Source organism: Xyrauchen texanus, chromosome 15 (genome assembly GCF_025860055.1).
Source record: "Xyrauchen texanus isolate HMW12.3.18 chromosome 15, RBS_HiC_50CHRs, whole genome shotgun sequence".
In the NCBI taxonomy this organism is placed as follows: Eukaryota; Metazoa; Chordata; class Actinopteri; order Cypriniformes; family Catostomidae; genus Xyrauchen; species Xyrauchen texanus.
In genome coordinates, this window is record NC_068290.1 from 28,574,523 (window position 1) to 28,591,233 (window position 16,711).

General features: G+C 43.7%; 1 protein-coding gene across 2 annotated transcripts in view; it reads right to left on the reverse strand.

Annotated features, from left to right (window-relative positions):
* fhod3b (formin homology 2 domain containing 3b) overlaps positions 1 to 16,711 on the reverse strand; it is a 280,074-nt gene that overhangs the window by 70,158 nt on the left and 193,205 nt on the right. For both annotated transcript variants that reach the window (XM_052144662.1, XM_052144663.1), the window contains exons 6-7: positions 2,622 to 2,716; positions 171 to 282 (exon numbers count right to left, since the gene is read on the reverse strand). In XM_052144662.1, the coding sequence (XP_052000622.1) occupies positions 171 to 282; positions 2,622 to 2,716 (207 nt within the window). The remainder of the gene's footprint in view (positions 1 to 170; positions 283 to 2,621; positions 2,717 to 16,711) is intronic.

Here is a 16,711-nt window from a genome sequence, read left to right on the forward strand (position 1 = left end):
CTCTAACACTTTTGAAATAGGAAAAAACATTAAAGTGCTAACAGCCAGCAGACTTTGTACCTGAGCTCAGCTAGAACTTAAACACATGGACACAATACTTAGTAACACACAAGGAAGAGGGGCTAAAAAATGGAAATTGTGCATATGTGTGTGTAATGTGGCTATATTACCTCGCTTGGTGTCCACGTTGTTGACGGCCTGGATGAGGAGGGGTGCGTTGGACTCAGTGTATTCCACAAATACCAGAAGCAACTTCAGAGCAGTTTTCACAACCAGCCGGAACTGCATAAAACATACACTCTTTATATAGCAAACACATAAAGCAATATTAAAGGGGACCTATTATGCAAAATTCCCTTTTACATGGTGTTTGTACATAAATGTGAGTCGGCAGTGTGTGTACACAACCAACCTGCAATGTTAAAAGTCCACCCACTCCTCTTTCTTATATATCTATTAATCAAAAACAGTGTGTCAAAATTAATGGTATTCATTTCTGCTCTAACGTGACGTCACCAACAGGCCTCGCCCACGACTGGTGATGGACTCCACCCTATTATCATAGATCCTCCATTGAGTTATCTACACACAGTACGGCATTTTTTTCGGCGCTGGAGCAGATACAGTGAGAAGAATAATGTCTCAGCTTTGTAAGCGTCTTAAGTGTTCTGTTGTTGGCTGTAAAAGTGAACATAAGAGTCTACATGTACTCCCAGCATCAGAGCCACTGAAGACGCAGTTTTGTTTTTAAAGGAAATGTGCACCAAAACATAAAAAAATTTGTTTGTGCAAATAATTTTACATCGGACTACTTTGTGAATGAGTGTCAATATAAAGCAGGATTTTCAAAAAATTGGATTCTCAAGCATGGATCAGTACCAACTGTTCATGTTCCAGCTTTATATCCTGAAGATGTAAGTATCGCACTTTATATTTTGTGAATGTTTGCAAATCGCCTTTCCGAATGTGGTTGTTAGCTGATTCCAAGGCTAATGCAGCTAAAGTTACCATTGTCTCTGATTATATAAATGGAGACAAGAGCTATGTTGGGGGCGGGGAGCAGCAGCTCATTTGCATTTAAAAAGACACACACGAAAACAGCGTGCGTTTGATTCCACCCAAAAAGAAACATTTGCAACATGATATATAATAAATGATCTGGGGAGTATTTTGAACTGAAACTTCACAGACACACTCTGGGCACACCTGACACTTCAGGCAAAAAAGACATCTGGTAAAAAGGGGCATAATAGGTCTCCTTTAACATTTGCCTTCACACACATTCAATACCATATTCAAAGACATCTTCATTACTATACACTGCTGGGATGACTTTCATAGCTGAGAGAATATCTTGAATTTCCTGAATTGGGTACCAAGGAGGATTTTGATAACAGGTTAGGAATGTGAAATGTGTTTAATAAAACTGCTCTCCTCTTGTAAAAACATATTGTGTGTTCCACATGTGCGATTTAACAGGAAGAAAGAGAAAGGGACAAGAATAAATAAACTCAAATTCTGCTTTCTCCAGCACAAACATACTCGAACATCTGTTCATTTTGTGACCCCAAACATTCATACAGATTGAAGCTCTAACACACAAACACGCACAGAACAGAGGAGAAGACGGCAGGAGAGCTGCGGCATGCGACTCGGACCTTAAGCTGCCTAGGCGGTTTATATCCGGACCAACACAAGCTTGCCCTGGATCAACGATACGTACAGTACATGTCCTCATTGGTGGCACAACATGTCTTCATGTTACCACTAGGGGTCTAGACAGGACCAAGGGATGAAAAATAACATAAAAAACTACAACACTCTATGAGTATGTTTAAGATGGCCAACTGGAAGCTGCACTGCTGAGCTTTGAAAACACTGGCTTACAGAATATAAATACAGAGGAAAAAGTCGGTTATGAATACTGTGCACAAAACTAACCCTGACCCTATGAGCACCTTTTCTGTCCTTGAATTAAATGGCACTAGACTAGATTCTTTTCTTGGCAAAATGTATTTACATTTACATTTATTCATTTGGCAGATGCTTTTATCCAAAGCAACATTTATTTCTTAGGAAGAAAACAAAACATGTTGCAATATAATGCTTTATTAACAATTTCCAAACAAAGCCTTACAAAATATAAACATAGAAATGCACTAAAATATCACCAATTCAAGTCATATCAAATGTTTCCCAAAGTCTATTTGGGAGTTTGACTAATTAAAAGTACTAGTCCCCACATAGATTGCATATTTATTGCAATGCACATTAAATCTGTTAAACTCTCATCCTCCACAATATTAATCTCCCTGCAGACTGTGGCTAACCGCTTTCCTAGAGCAATCGTGAAGCTGCATTTATATTTGTGTCAGGGAGGAAACGGCAGTGTAGAGCATCACGTTACGCTGTTTTATGCTAAGCTTGTAAGCTCACCTTGGTAGAAGTTATCTGCCGCTGTGGCGTGTGCATCAGTGTAATGACACACATTACAAAGGTTCACCCTTTCAACGAGTTACAACTTTTTTAATTAATCGCATGTGTTAACGCATTAATTCTGACAGCTCTATGTGAAATACATACAGTATACAGTTCACACTGTATAGTGAAATGTCCTTTACCTTTGATCCCACCAATGTATAAAGCCACTGAACTGTTTCATTGTGTCCAATAAGCCCGTTCATTCCATCCACATACAGCATGATCTGTCCAAGAGCTAAAAGAGAAAGAGAGCAAAAATATTAAACAGATTTAGCCAGAGTGATTTTAAAGTTAGTGTTTTTATCACTTTGTTACGTGGTTGCTTGGGTATTTTGGGTGGTTGTTAAGACAAGGGGTTTTCAAACTGGAGTTCGGGGACCAACTGGTGGCCATGTGGATGCTAGGGGGTCTGCAGAGCATTACAGAGAAAAAAAGCAAGAAAAAACATATTAAAAAGAAAAAGTAAAAAACATTTTAATTGTGCTTTTAGAGACTACAGATAAATTTGAATTGAATTAAAAAAAAAAAAACATAATTTAGTATGTTTTTTAAGCAATTTGAATTATGGGGACACTAGAACTGTCCTCATAAATCACTTTTATAGCATAATACCCTTGTAATTACCAGTTTGAAACCTAAAAAAATGTCCTCGTATACCACCCAAACCCACCCACTCACACACACACACACACACACACACACACGCACGCACGCACACACACACACACACACACACACACACACACACACACGCACACACACACACACACACACAGTAATCAGAGTACAAACATATATACAGCTTCCTAAAGAGATATAATACACATTAGCACACAAATTTTAAATAAACATCTAAACTTTTTACACAAGTTAACAACTCACTAAAGTGGTGAGGATCTGACCTATCACAATTTCAGTCTATTAATCATGACACAAACACAAATAAATCCACATATATACAAACACACAAACAGAATAGCACAATAACAAGACTTGTTTTTGCATTCAAATAAAAGCTAGGCAAAGTGCAACAAATGCAGCAGAATGTATAACAGGTCTATTTTAAGTTGCGTTTGAAGTTTTTTTTTATTTACTTGAAAGAGCATCTAAAAAAGCACAGCGCTCTTGCTCGAGACACTAAATATATAGTGAGATGAGTAATGTCAAAGATATTTAAGCGCATGTTTACATTTAAAAACAATTACAAAACAGTGCAGATGGACTGTTTGTTGAGAGCAGTCCTTATGTACTTTCAAGTTGGAATAATAGCAATTAAGCAATGAGTGCACAGGAAAACCACCACAATGTTGTAATTATCAGCTGGAAATTACGGATTTTCTTTGAGCCATGACCTTCCAAGTTGAGGGCATGTCAAGTAAAGAATCATGGCAGAATCAAATTGGTATTGATCATAATAAGTTGCAATTGCGAAGGCTGAATGTACAGTTCAGGTGGTACACAATTTGTGTGCTAATGTTTGCTAGAAAATGGTATTGGCAGCACAAGCTAAGAGAGAGAGGGGGGAGCGGGTGTGTGTGTGTGTTTGGGGGGATATTTGGGGGGGGGGGGGGGGGGGGTTGACCAATGCATCCATTTTTTTTCGGTCCTGAATTAAGTAAATCACACAAATTACAATTTCTGAACTTGTAAGTAGGAGCTTCCCAGGAGGACTAGAGGGCAGCATATGTTCAACCTGAGAGACTCATTGGACAGGCAGGAGTCATAACAAACAGCTTCACATAGCAGGGCCTAAGCACACACGCACACATAGTGCAGTTTAAATATTGCTTTTGAAGCCTGAAATCTCCACCTGTGTGGCAGTGCAGTGGAGAAAACATTTGAGCAGCCTGATCCACCCAAGCGTAACATGACTTCTATTTGTAGCAGGACACATAAAGAAGGTCATAACAAGAGCTCGGGGAACGCTGTTGGAGTCCACTATAATCACAGAGCTTCCATTTGACAGAACAAGCTGGTGGAAGAAATAAAACTGAATGCACTGACAGAGACATAAGAAACAAGGGTTGAAGGTCATTGTGACCAGCTGAAGAAAGATTTCTGACTTCACCAAAGGTTTATACACTTATTAAAATGTCAAGAAAGAAAGAAAGAAAGAAAGGATGAATGGATGGAAATGAGTGGATGGATGATGGATGAATGGATGGATGGATGGAAATGAGTGGATGGGTGATGGATGGATGGAAATGAGTGGATGGATGATGGATGGAAATGAGTGGATGGATGATGGATGGATGGAAATGAGTGGATGGATGATGGATGGAAATGAGTGGATGGATGATGGATGGAAATGAGTGGATGGATGATGGATGGAAATGAGTGGATGGATTATGGATGGAAATGAGTGAATGGATGATGGATGAATGGATGGATGGATGGATGATGGATGGATGGAAATGAGTGGATGGATGATGGATGAATGGATGGATGGATGGATGGATGATGGATGAATGGATGGATGGATGGATGGATGGATGATGGATGGATGGAAATGAGTGGATGGATGATGGATGGATGGATTGTAAGACTACAGCATTCTCTTCTGTTTAGGGTCAGCAGATGAGAAGGCCATTTAAGGATTTCAAACCATCATTCAAACTAGTACAATCATTTAATACAAGGGTGTCTGACCTGAGGCTGATATGGTCTCCTCATGCCAGACAGTTGAAAGAAAGATGAGATTTACTGGACAGCTCACACAATGAGCTTGTTTGATAAATAGCATACCTAAAGCCTGACTACTCGGACAGAGGTTTTAATATGGAGTCAAATAACTCCATATGCTCCCCTAAAACTGCCAACATACACACTTTGCATTTTCCTTATAGAATTTCCATTGAATTAGGTAAATATTCTTAAGTGGAATCATTTTTACAAGAAAACAATCAGAAGGCGAGAACCACATTATTAAGATACCCATGAAAAGGACCAAAATGATTAATGACACATGCTAATTGTTTGACGGCAATAATTTAGTGATAATGTACAGTACATTAAGCAAGTTATTGCCATTACTGCAAAACAAACTCCGTCAGGGTCATTACGATCCTGCATCTTTATTGTGAATAAAGCATGGTCAACCGATATAGGATTTTGCAGATACCGATAACTAAGTTGGGAAGACAAGCCGAAAACCGATTAATCAGCTGATAGTTTGTAAAATTGATACTGAATGAAAAAACAACATTTAAATTAGAGATGTGCCGATAACACTTTTTCTCTCAGTATCAACCAATACCGATCCCGATCCGATACCAGTGTTGTTTTTTTGCATAATCGGTTTAGAATATCTTTACATTATTGTGTGGAACTAATTGGGTGCGCTTTTTAATATGTAAAGATACACAAACCTCTAACTACACATTATTTCAATGTAAATGTATAGCTTGTTAAGAAACACATATATTATTAACAAGTATACTGGATAATATAGCAGCAAAAATTAACAGTAATTCCAGTCTTCAAGTCTTCAGTAGAAAAGAAACCAGTGTTCTATTTAAAAAAATATTTCAACTTGCATCTGGACTTTAAAGGATTCAGATCTCTTTTTTGTTCAATTTAGTTGTAAGACATTGGTCCACCATTCATTCACACAGTTATTTTTCGGAACCCATTCAATTTACATATTGTTATAAATTGTAAACAAATAATAATGATGACAATAATAATAATAATAATAATATATATATATATTTTTAAATGCAACATTAATATATTTAAGTCATGCACTTTTTAAACCGTCACATTTGACATTCCATTCAAACTCTCCAGGAAGACCTCTATGTGTCTGTTTGCATTCAAGTTCACAGTAGTTTAATTTGCTTCTTATTCAAATTTATTGTGCATCTACATCTGCGATGTTGTCCGTGAGTTGCGCTCAAATATTGCGCACCGCCGTGAAGGCTAAAAATAGCCGCGAGTGTGTAAACAGAGCAGCTCCATTCACTAATGCGCTAGAACTGTGCGTGCATTTGATATATTTACTTATTAAACACACCCATTTCTGATTCACAGAGCTATTGCACATCTTCAAGTGGCTGATCACTTCACTTCTGGTCATGGGGTCTTTAATGTGTGTCACGTTCACTGTTGTCTTTTGGTTTTGTACTGTTATTTTGAAGGTTAGTTTAGTTCCTGTTTCCTGTTTGGTCTTTTGTAGTCCTCTGTAGTTTCTTTTTATGATTGGTGTTCCCCTGATTGCTTCTCCTTCCCTGATTGTTCCCCACAGGTGTCCCTCATTCCCTTGTTTGTTCCTCTTGTATTTAAACCCTGGTTCTTTGTTCAGTCCTTGTTGATCGTTGTTTGATGTATGTTTGTTTTGGAAAGTTGTCTAAAGCCTGCTCTGTGTTCACTTCCCGAGTTCCTTGTTTATGTTTGTTTCCCCATCATGGGTTTTCCTTTGTGTTTGTTAGTTAATGTTTGAATGTCGTTTATCCTGCTCCGTTTTCCCTTCCCGCGTTCCCTGTTTATGTTTATTTCCCCATTGAGGGTTTTCCTTTGTTTACTCGTTTGTTTATTTAATAAAAGTAACTGCATTTGGATCCGCACCTCTGCCTGTCTCGTCCTGCTTACCTACTCGTGACAGAACGATCAACCAAATATGGATCCAGCGGTTATCCGGGCATGCTGCCGCCTCCTGGACCTGAAGCAAGGAAGCCGCCCGGTGGAGGATCACATTAGGGACTTCCTGCACCTAGCGAGCGCCACCGACTATCCGGACTCCTCCCTGGTGGTATTCTTCCAGGCTAGCCTGACCGGTTCGCTCCAGGAGCGGTTGCCGCCGACAACGCGTGGCTGGACGCTCGGTGAGTTCATGGAGGAGACACTTCTGGCATGCAGCTCGCTGTTTACTGTGGATGTGGTTGAGGATCCTGCCTCTCCTCCCACGGCGGTAGCCCTCCAGACGTACTTGGCTCGTCCTCTTCCACCTGCCCCACCGGTCAGCGAGTTCACCCCCACGCCTGTCATCGTCCATGAGCCAACACGGCCGACTTCGTCTGCCCGGAGGAGGAGAAGACGGGCTTCCGCCTCCCGGCCCACGCCTGCCCCGGTCTGTGAGCCAGATCCCTCGCCTGCCCCGGTCTGCGAGCCAGAGTCCACGCCTGTCACCGTGAGCGAGCCAGAGCCTGCGCATGTCACGGTGAGCGAGCCTGCGCCCACGCATGCCGCGGCCAACCAGCCAGAGCCTGATGCCTCAGACGTCAGTGAGCCAGCGCCGGTAGCCACAAGCGTCCCTGAGCCAGTGCCTGTAGCCTCGACCGTCCCTGAGCCAGTGCCTGTAGCCTCGACCGTCCCTGAGCCAGTGCCTGTAGCCTCGACCGTCCCTGAGCCAGTGCCTGTAGCCTCGACCGTCCCTGAGCCAGTGCCTGTAGCCTCGACCGTCCCTGAGCCAGTGCCTGTAGCCTCGACCGTCCCTGAGCCAGTGCCTGTAGCCTCGACCGTCCCTGAGCCAGTGCCTGTAGCCTCGACCGTCCCTGAGCCAGCGCCTGAAGCCTCGACCGTCCAAGAGCCAGTGCCAGTAGCCATGATCGTCCAAGAGCCAGTGCCAGTAGCCATGACCGTCCAAGAGCCAGTGCCTGTAGCCATGACCGTCCAAGAGCCAGCACCCCCCAAGCTTTCCAGAGCTCCGCCTTCCGAGCTTTCCAGAGCTCCGCCTTCCGAGCTTTCCAGAGCTCCGCCTTCCGAGCTTTCCAGAGCTCCGCCTTCCGAGCTTTCCAGAGCTCCGCCTTCCGAGCTTTCCAGAGCTCCGCCTTCCGAGCTTTCCAGAGCTCCGCCTTCCGAGCCTCCCAAGCTTTCCAGAGCTCCGCCTCCCGAGCTTTCCAGAGCTCCGCCTTCTGAGCCTCCCGAGCTTTCCAGAGCTCCGCCTTCCGAGCTCTCCAGAGCCCCACCTACCGAGTCTTCCAGGACTCCGCCTCTCAAGCCTTCTAGGGCTCCGCCCCTCAAGCCTCTCGAGCCTTCTAGGGCTCCACCCCTCAAGCCTCTCGAGCTTTCCAGAGCTCCTCCTCTCGAGCTTTCCAGAGCTCCTCCTCTCGAGCTTTCTAGAGCTTCTCCTCTCGAGCTTACCAGAGCTCCTCCTCCCGAGCCTTCCAGTGCTCCGCCTCTCAAGCTTCCCGAGCCTTCCAGGGCTCCGCCTCACAAGCCTCTCGAGCCTTCCAGAGCTCCGCCTCTCGAGCTTTCCAGAGCTCCGCCTCTTGAGCTTCCCAAGCCATCCAGGGCTCCGCCCCTCAAGCCACTCGGGCCATCCAGGGCTCCGCCTCTCAAGCCTCTCGAGCCTTCCAGGGCTCCGCCTCTCAAGCCTCTCGAGCCTTCCAGGGCTCCGCCAATCAAGCCTCTCGAGCCTTCCAGGGCTCCGCCTCTCAAGCCCTCCAGGGCTCCGCCTCTCAAGCCTTCCAGGGCTCCGCCTCTCAAGCCTCTCGAGCCTTCCAGGGCTCCGCCTCCCAAGCCTCTCGAGCCTTCTAGGGCTCCGCCTCCCAAGCCTCTCGAGCCTTCTAGGGCTCTGCCTCTCAAGCCTCTCGAGCCTTCTAGGGCTCCGCCTCTCAAGCCTCTCGAGCCTTCTAGGGCTCCGCCTCTCAGGCCTCTCGAGCCTCCTTTGGCTCCGCCCCCAGAGCCTCCTACGGCTCTGCAACCAGAGACTCCAGAGCCTTCTAAAGCTCCGCCTCCCGAGCCTCCTACGGCTCTACTCCCAGAGCCTTCTGAGCCCCCTACGGCTCAGCCTCCCGAGCCTCCTCGGCTCTCTCCGAGCCTCTGAGCCCCTCGCTCGCCTCGAGCCTCCTTCGCCCCCAGAGCCTCCTACGGCCCTGCAACCAGAGACTCCAGAGCCTTCTAAAGCTCCGCCTCCCGAGCCTCCTACGGCTCTACTCCCAGAGCCTTCTGAGCCCCCTACGGCTCCGCCTCTCGAGCCTCCTTCGGCTCCGCCCCCAGAGCCTCCTACGGCTCTGCAACCAGAGACTCCAGAGCCTTCTAAAGCTCCGCCTCCCGAGCCTCCTACGGCTCTACTCCCAGAGCCTTCTGAGCCCCATACAGCTCCGCCTCCCGAGCCTCCTACGGCTCTGCCCCTAAAGGCCCCTACGGCTCCACCTTCCTCGGCTCCGCCTCCAGGGCCTCTTACAGCCCCGCCTCCCAAGCCTCCTACGGCTCCGCCCCTAACAGCCCCTACGGCGCCACCTTCCTCGGCTCCACCTCCTGAGCCTCCCTCGGCTCCACCTCCAGGGCCTTCTAAGCCTCCGCCTTTAAAGCCTCCTACGGCGCCACCTCCATCGGTTCCGCCTCCAGAGCCTTCCAGGCCTCCGCCTTTAAAGCCTCCTACGGCGCCACCTCCCTCGGCTCTGCCTCCTGCGCCTCCCACGGCTCTGCCTCCTGCGCCTCCCACGGCTCTGCCTCCTGAGCCTCCCATGGCTCTGCTTCCTGAGGTTCCCTCAGCTCCTCCTCCTGAGGCCCCAGAGCCTCCCTCAGCTTCGTCTCCAGAGCCCCTTGCAGCTCCGCCCCCAGGGTCTCCTGCGGCCTTGCCTGCACCTCCTTCGGCGCCACCACCCAAGTCTTCGACTGCTCCGTCTCAGAAGTCCTCCTTGGCTCCGCCAGCTCCCCTAGTGGCCACTCTTCCTCCCAGGCCTCGTGAACCGGCCCCTGTTCTGCGGCCATCTCCCAGACCTCCTGGACCTGTCCCTGTCCGATGGCCACCTCCCAGGCCCCCTAGACCTGTCCCTGTCTTGTGGCCGGCTCCCAGGCCTCCTCGAACTGTCCCGGTCCGATGGCCACCTCCCAGGCCATCTAAACCTGTCCCTACCCGCGGGACGTTCCCCAGGCCACCCGACCTGGTTCCCTGCACACACACCCAGAGACTGCTTACCTGCCCGCTCGGCCTCCCTGGTCTGCCTGTCTGCCCTTTGTGCCCCCGTGGACTACCTAATTGCCCCTTGTGCCCCCATGGACTGCCTAATTGCCCCTTGTGCCCCCATGGACTGCCTAATTGCCCCTTGTGCCCCCGTGGACTGCCTAATTGCCCATTTTGCCCCCATGGACTGCGTAATTGTCCCTTGTGCCCCCTTTTGTCTGTCTGTTTCCCCCCTTTTCTAGCTACTCTCTCCTTGAAAATTTGTTTATTTTTTCTATTTTCTTGTTTCTTAGGACCGTCTGGAATCCGGTCCTTTTGAGGGGGGATTCTGTCACGTTCACTGTTGTCTTTTGGTTTTGTACTGTTATTTTGAAGGTTAGTTTAGTTCCTGTTTCCTGTTTGGTCTTTTGTAGTCCTCTGTAGTTTCTTTTTATGATTGGTGTTCCCCTGATTGCTTCTCCTTCCCTGATTGTTCCCCACAGGTGTCCCTCATTCCCTTGTTTGTTCCTCTTGTATTTAAACCCTGGTTCTTTGTTCAGTCCTTGTTGATCGTTGTTTGATGTATGTTTGTTTTGGAAAGTTGTCTAAAGCCTGCTCTGTGTTCACTTCCCGAGTTCCTCGTTTATGTTTGTTTCCCCATCATGGGTTTTCCTTTGTGTTTGTTAGTTAATGTTTGAATGTCGTTTATCCTGCTCCGTGTTCCCTTCCCGCATTCCCTGTTTATGTTTATTTCCCCATTGAGGGTTTTCCTTTGTTTACTCATTTGTTTATTTAATAAAAGTAACTGCATTTGGATCCGCACCTCTGCCTGTCTCGTCCTGCTTACCTACTCGTGACAATGTGAAACTAGGGCAAACAAGTGAATTGCAATGTCTTATGCTATTTTTGTTTGTATTTTGCGCTGTTACACTTGTTTAAATTCTCCAAGAAACTCGTCACACACTCACACGATCACTTGATGATTATCTAATCAAAATTATAAAAATACGTATTACTGTGAAAAAATTAAAATCAGATGCGTTTCTGATTTGTTTATACGTTGACTGCATGAAGATATTTTCCTCAAATCTCTCAGTACCTTTAAATATACAACTTAGCTGGCTAAAGCATAAACGTGACTGGATATAAACTAATGCAAATAGATTGTAATACATTTTATATAAACATTGGGAACACATTCGTGTTTTTTGTCACATTGTTCTAACCACTTGAGGTTAGCTTTAATGTTAGCGTCCTCTCAGACTGGTCTGCAAACATACTGCTGTTCTTTAATAATGCAGCATCTATTCAAGAAATTAATTACTTTATAATGATATGACAACATGTACCTTTTAGTTGTTGGTGTTTTAAATCTGCATTGTTTAGCTCTGTGCAGTGTTCCGCTGCATTCAACATGACCTGCATGCACTGGACACAACGGGGGAAACTTATCACTGTGGATTTTTGCAGATAACCGATTGTTCCAGAAATCATTATCATATGCAGTTCAAATGACTCATGCATTTTATTCAAAGCCACTTGAAGACGTGCGATAGCTCTGTGAATCACAAAAGGCTGTTTAATAAGTAAATATTTAAAAATGCACATGCAGCTCCAGTGCGTCAGTCAATGTCGCTGTTCTGTTTACACACACACGTGGCTATTTTTAGCCTTCACGCGGTGCACAATATTTGAGCGCAACTCACGAACAACTTCTCAGATGCAGATGCTCAATAGTTTGGTTCACTTATAATATGCAATTACACCGCCACTGTAGGTGCATTTTACCAGAATTTGAATAAGAAGCTAATTAAACTACTATGAACTAGCCTACTAACAGACACACTTAAAGGATTTCCTGGAGTGTTCAGAATGTCAAAATAAAAGCTTGAGGGTTTAAAAGTTAAAGGTGCATGACTGAGATATATTACTATATATTAATATTAAAATATATTATTATTTGTTTACAAATTATAATAATATTTCAATTGAATGGGTTCCAAAAATAACTGTGTGAATGAAAAGTGAGCTGATATTTTACAACAAAATTGAACTACATAAGATCTGACTGCTTCTCTACTGATGACATACTAGAATTACTGTTAATTTTGCTGCTATATTATCCAGTATACTTGTTAATAATATATGTGTTTCTTAATAAGCTATACATTTATATTGAAATAACGTGTAGTTAGAGGTTTGTGTTTCTTTACATATTAAAGATCACTCCCAATTAGTTCCACACAATAATGTAAAGATATTCTTAACTGATTATGCTAAAAAACAACACTGGTATCGGCCGATACTGAGATTTCCAATATCGTAATCAGATGGTAAGAGAAAAAGTGGTTTCAGTGCATCCCTAGAAAAAATAGTAACCTAAACACATTTAAAAACTTTTACTACAACCGACACAGTTGAAATAAAAAAGTAGGTCAAATAGATTCCACCTAGTATAACATTTTTGTCAAAATAGCACATTTACTGTTACTTTTGTAAAATCGTGATTCATTTTAGTAAGGGTGATGATTTTGAAAAACCTTTATTTTGGTGGATGAACAGTGTCTCTTTACCTCTTCAGTGCCGTTTATATTGTCAGGTCTGTCTAATGGTTTGAGAGGTTTGACTTCCTCTTTAGTGCTTTAAAATAGAAAATTCAATTGATTCAATTCAAGAATTCAAATGTCTGCATCAATGTTGTTGTCTGCGGCGCGATATCGAGGAAGCCTGTTTGACACGCACGCTCTCCAAAGATACAGTGTGCAGAGCATATCATTGGCTTCAGTGGTTCTGTGATGGTTCGTACCACACTTGTGTGAAAAACAGGCTTCAATCGCATCACATTTTCAGATGAGAAGCATATTCAGCACTTATAAAGCGCTGAACATGAGATGAATATCATTACATTTGCCTTGATGACAACTGGGAAAAATCATTTATATCTTCTGATGCAACACTCTGACATTAAAACTCCATTAGCAACACTGCTAAACTTTAGCGATTTCTGGCACCATCTGCTGCTTACAGCTCCGAATTTTACCAGAAATAAATCTTTTTATCTGGATCAGAGCCTGCAGTCTTGCCTGCTGCCAGATTCCCAGAGAGAGAGAGAGAGAGAGAGAGAGAGAGAGAGAGAGGGAGAGGGAGAGAGGGAGAGAGGAGAGAGAGAGAGGGAGACAGAGCTGAACCCAGTCTACTGCCTCTCCCATCCTCTATGTCTTTCCTCCACATGGGAGACTGAAGAGTTGTGAATGCACCACATGCAGGCCAACATTCCCAGGTGCAGCTGTCTGGTGTGTGGAGTTGGCTGTTGGAGGGACTCTTCATCTTTTATCAATCAGGGCTAATTATTCAAAACATGTCAGTGACAACATTCCACAGACATTTTCTTTCTTTTTCAAGTTGCAAAACTACTATTAACATCAAAGTCCCTTTATAAAAGGAATCATTCACCAAAAGAAGAACATTGTCATCATTCTCTCATCCCCATGTTGTTCAAAAATCATATGACTTTCTTTCTTCAGTGGAACACAAAGGGGGGGGGGGGGGGCACTTAATTATACTGGCCCTTAGTGAGAGCACAGCATATTAAAGCTTGGGTTAACAAGAGCTAAACAAGGCTAATTCAGGTCTAAAAGAAATGTTAAAACTTGAAATGATTAGCTTGAGTGAACTATTATGTTTGACACCTTTATAACAGCCCGAGATTACTAATAGCTTATACTATTATGGTATGTGGAATGTTCACTGTGCCGAAATTATTACTTTCCAATAAAATTAATGTCTAAAGTTGTATACGGTCTGGTCTCGGACTTGAGTATGGTCTTGAGTCCAAATATATCCAGAGATTTTCTTAGTAAAGATTAAAATTTAAAATATTGATCAGATTCACCTTCCGGACTTGACTCGAACTTGGCTGTCTTTGGACTCTGGCTTGATAAGAAACTTTAGACTGGTTATAGACCGAGGCCCAGATGAAAGAAACCTAGGAGGTTGTATTTATATGCAACGCATAATTTAAATTAATTTAAACCGACAGATCAAGGGTTAAACTTTTCGGAGTCATGTCAGTAAAGGGTTAAACTTTTCGGAGTCATGTCAGTAAAGGGTTAAACATTTCGGAGTCATGTGAAAAAACAACACGGTGCAAACCATAGCGGAGTTTCTCTTTGGGAGAAACAGCAACAAAACTACATCTGGTATGAAACCTAATTACGTTTTTACATTGAAACGTGTTTGAGTCAAAAGATTAAAGTCTCTAGTTTCAATAGTTTGGTTCACAAAATAGTTTGACGGCGCGGGCGCCTCTCATTGGACGCGAGTTCACTCAAGTTCGTCTATAGGCTGCAGCAGTTGCCGCAGAGCAACCAATGAGCTCGCTAGCTAGCCCGCTCAAGGTATGCAGCTGCTGCACTGCGTTGACAATGGATACAAAATTAAGGATAATTTTTTGGCTTCAATATCTCAGAAAAGATGAATCTTTCCCGTAGCGTAAGCTAGCTTACGCAATACTCGTTCCCTCATCTAGAGAGAACCGAGGTTACGTAAGGTAACCGATTCGATTTATTGAAACTGGCAGCTGATCTTGACTCAGGCTTAAACCCAACACTTTTGTTAACACAGCCTAGCCACAATGAAAGTGTGCAAACAACATTTGAAATTGGCATTGAATATAGTAATATGTAACAATGTGATTTAAGCACTGAATTAAGCACTGATTAAAGCACGTACCTCTCAATTATATGAAGTTCAGCATTTCTCATCTTTTGGATGCTCAAGTGGTCAGAGCATCAAAAAGTTAAGAAATGCTGAACTTCATAGAATGAAGCTCCTCTTCAGTGTCAATCCCACAATCCCCAATGCAAGCCTGCTATTTAGCTCCCATTGAATGAAATTTGAAAATACCTTCTCATCTCTGGTGTAGGAATTATTTAAGTAAGGAGTCATTTGCTATTAAACTTTCATCCACGACTTACAGTACACCTAGTACATGAAGACAAGAAGTCTTGCTCTAAGGAAAAATTTTGACAGAGTTCGTTCCTTGTAGGGTTCAAACCTTCAAACTTGCAGTTACCAGCCCAGAACTTTAAATACCAGAATTTAGGTTGGTGTCTGTGATAATGGTTAGGCTTACCACATCTGCGCCTGTATCATTTGTCCCTTGTTTTATGTAGTTATCTTTTATTGTTGAATTGTTTTATGCAGTCATTTTGGCCAGGTCTCTCTTGGAAAATATATTTTTAATCTCAAGGGGTTAACCTGGTAAATTAAAGGTTATAATAAAAATATTAGCCCACACTTTCAATCTTTTCAAGTAATCCAATCGATACAGTCGATCAAACAGGTGGTCAATGTGGACTCCTTTTTCCTGACGGCATGGAGTGTTTGTAGATCGCAAGCCTGATTAGCATTGCTTATACTTATTCTTACACGTTCATCATGTTATCCTTTACCATCGTTTGTGTGTATTATACAGCGCACACCAGTTTCTCACATTTTATTTCCCATTATTTTCCGCTTATCTACATCTTGCATCTCGACTGTGTGCATTCGTTTATCTCCACTGTGTTTTACACAGATTATTGCATCAATCTCAAACATCTGCTGATTAGGAACACATCAATCTCAAAGCCTTGCCGCACAAGAATAACCATCACAACAACGACAAACAATTGCGGTATGTCATGGCAACCGCTCATGTTATTTTTTCCTGCATTACATGCCACATGTTTACTATAGCTTCTTTCGTCAGCATTGAGGGATTAATATGTGATAAATGTAAGGAATTAGTCAGGCTGACGAGGCATGGATCTGAACACTAGTGGAGGTCAGTGAGAAAGAGAAGCCAATAGATACTGTTTCGGATGTGGGTAGAACAGCAAGCAACATACACACTTTGGTTCTGGCTCTAGAGGCACCGCAGAAGGGCGATTGGGTGAAGGCTCAGCGGAATACTCGCTCAGCAAAGCGACATCACTTTCCAGATCTTGTTAGGGTTTCCAATCAATTCTTCCCACTCAGTGATGCACCCACTGAGAATCATGTTGAAAGAGCCCTAATAATATGTGATTCTATTGTAAGGAATGTGGAAATAGAGACTCTGGTATATGACACCAGATACAATTTTCAAGTGCTGGCTAATGATAAATGTAGATTTTCTAAAATTGTTATTCATGTCGGCACTAATGATGTCTGGCTTTTCAAGTCAGAGATCACTAGAGATAATGTTAAAGAGGTGTGTGAACTTGCAAAAATTATGTCAGACACTGTAATATTTAATATGACGAGGTTTACAATAGATTAGTGTCACTGAATGGCTGGATGTCTGTGTGGTATCTGGAGAATAGCATAGGATTTATAGACAACTGGAACAGTTTTTGGGGTAGACCTGACCTGCTAAAG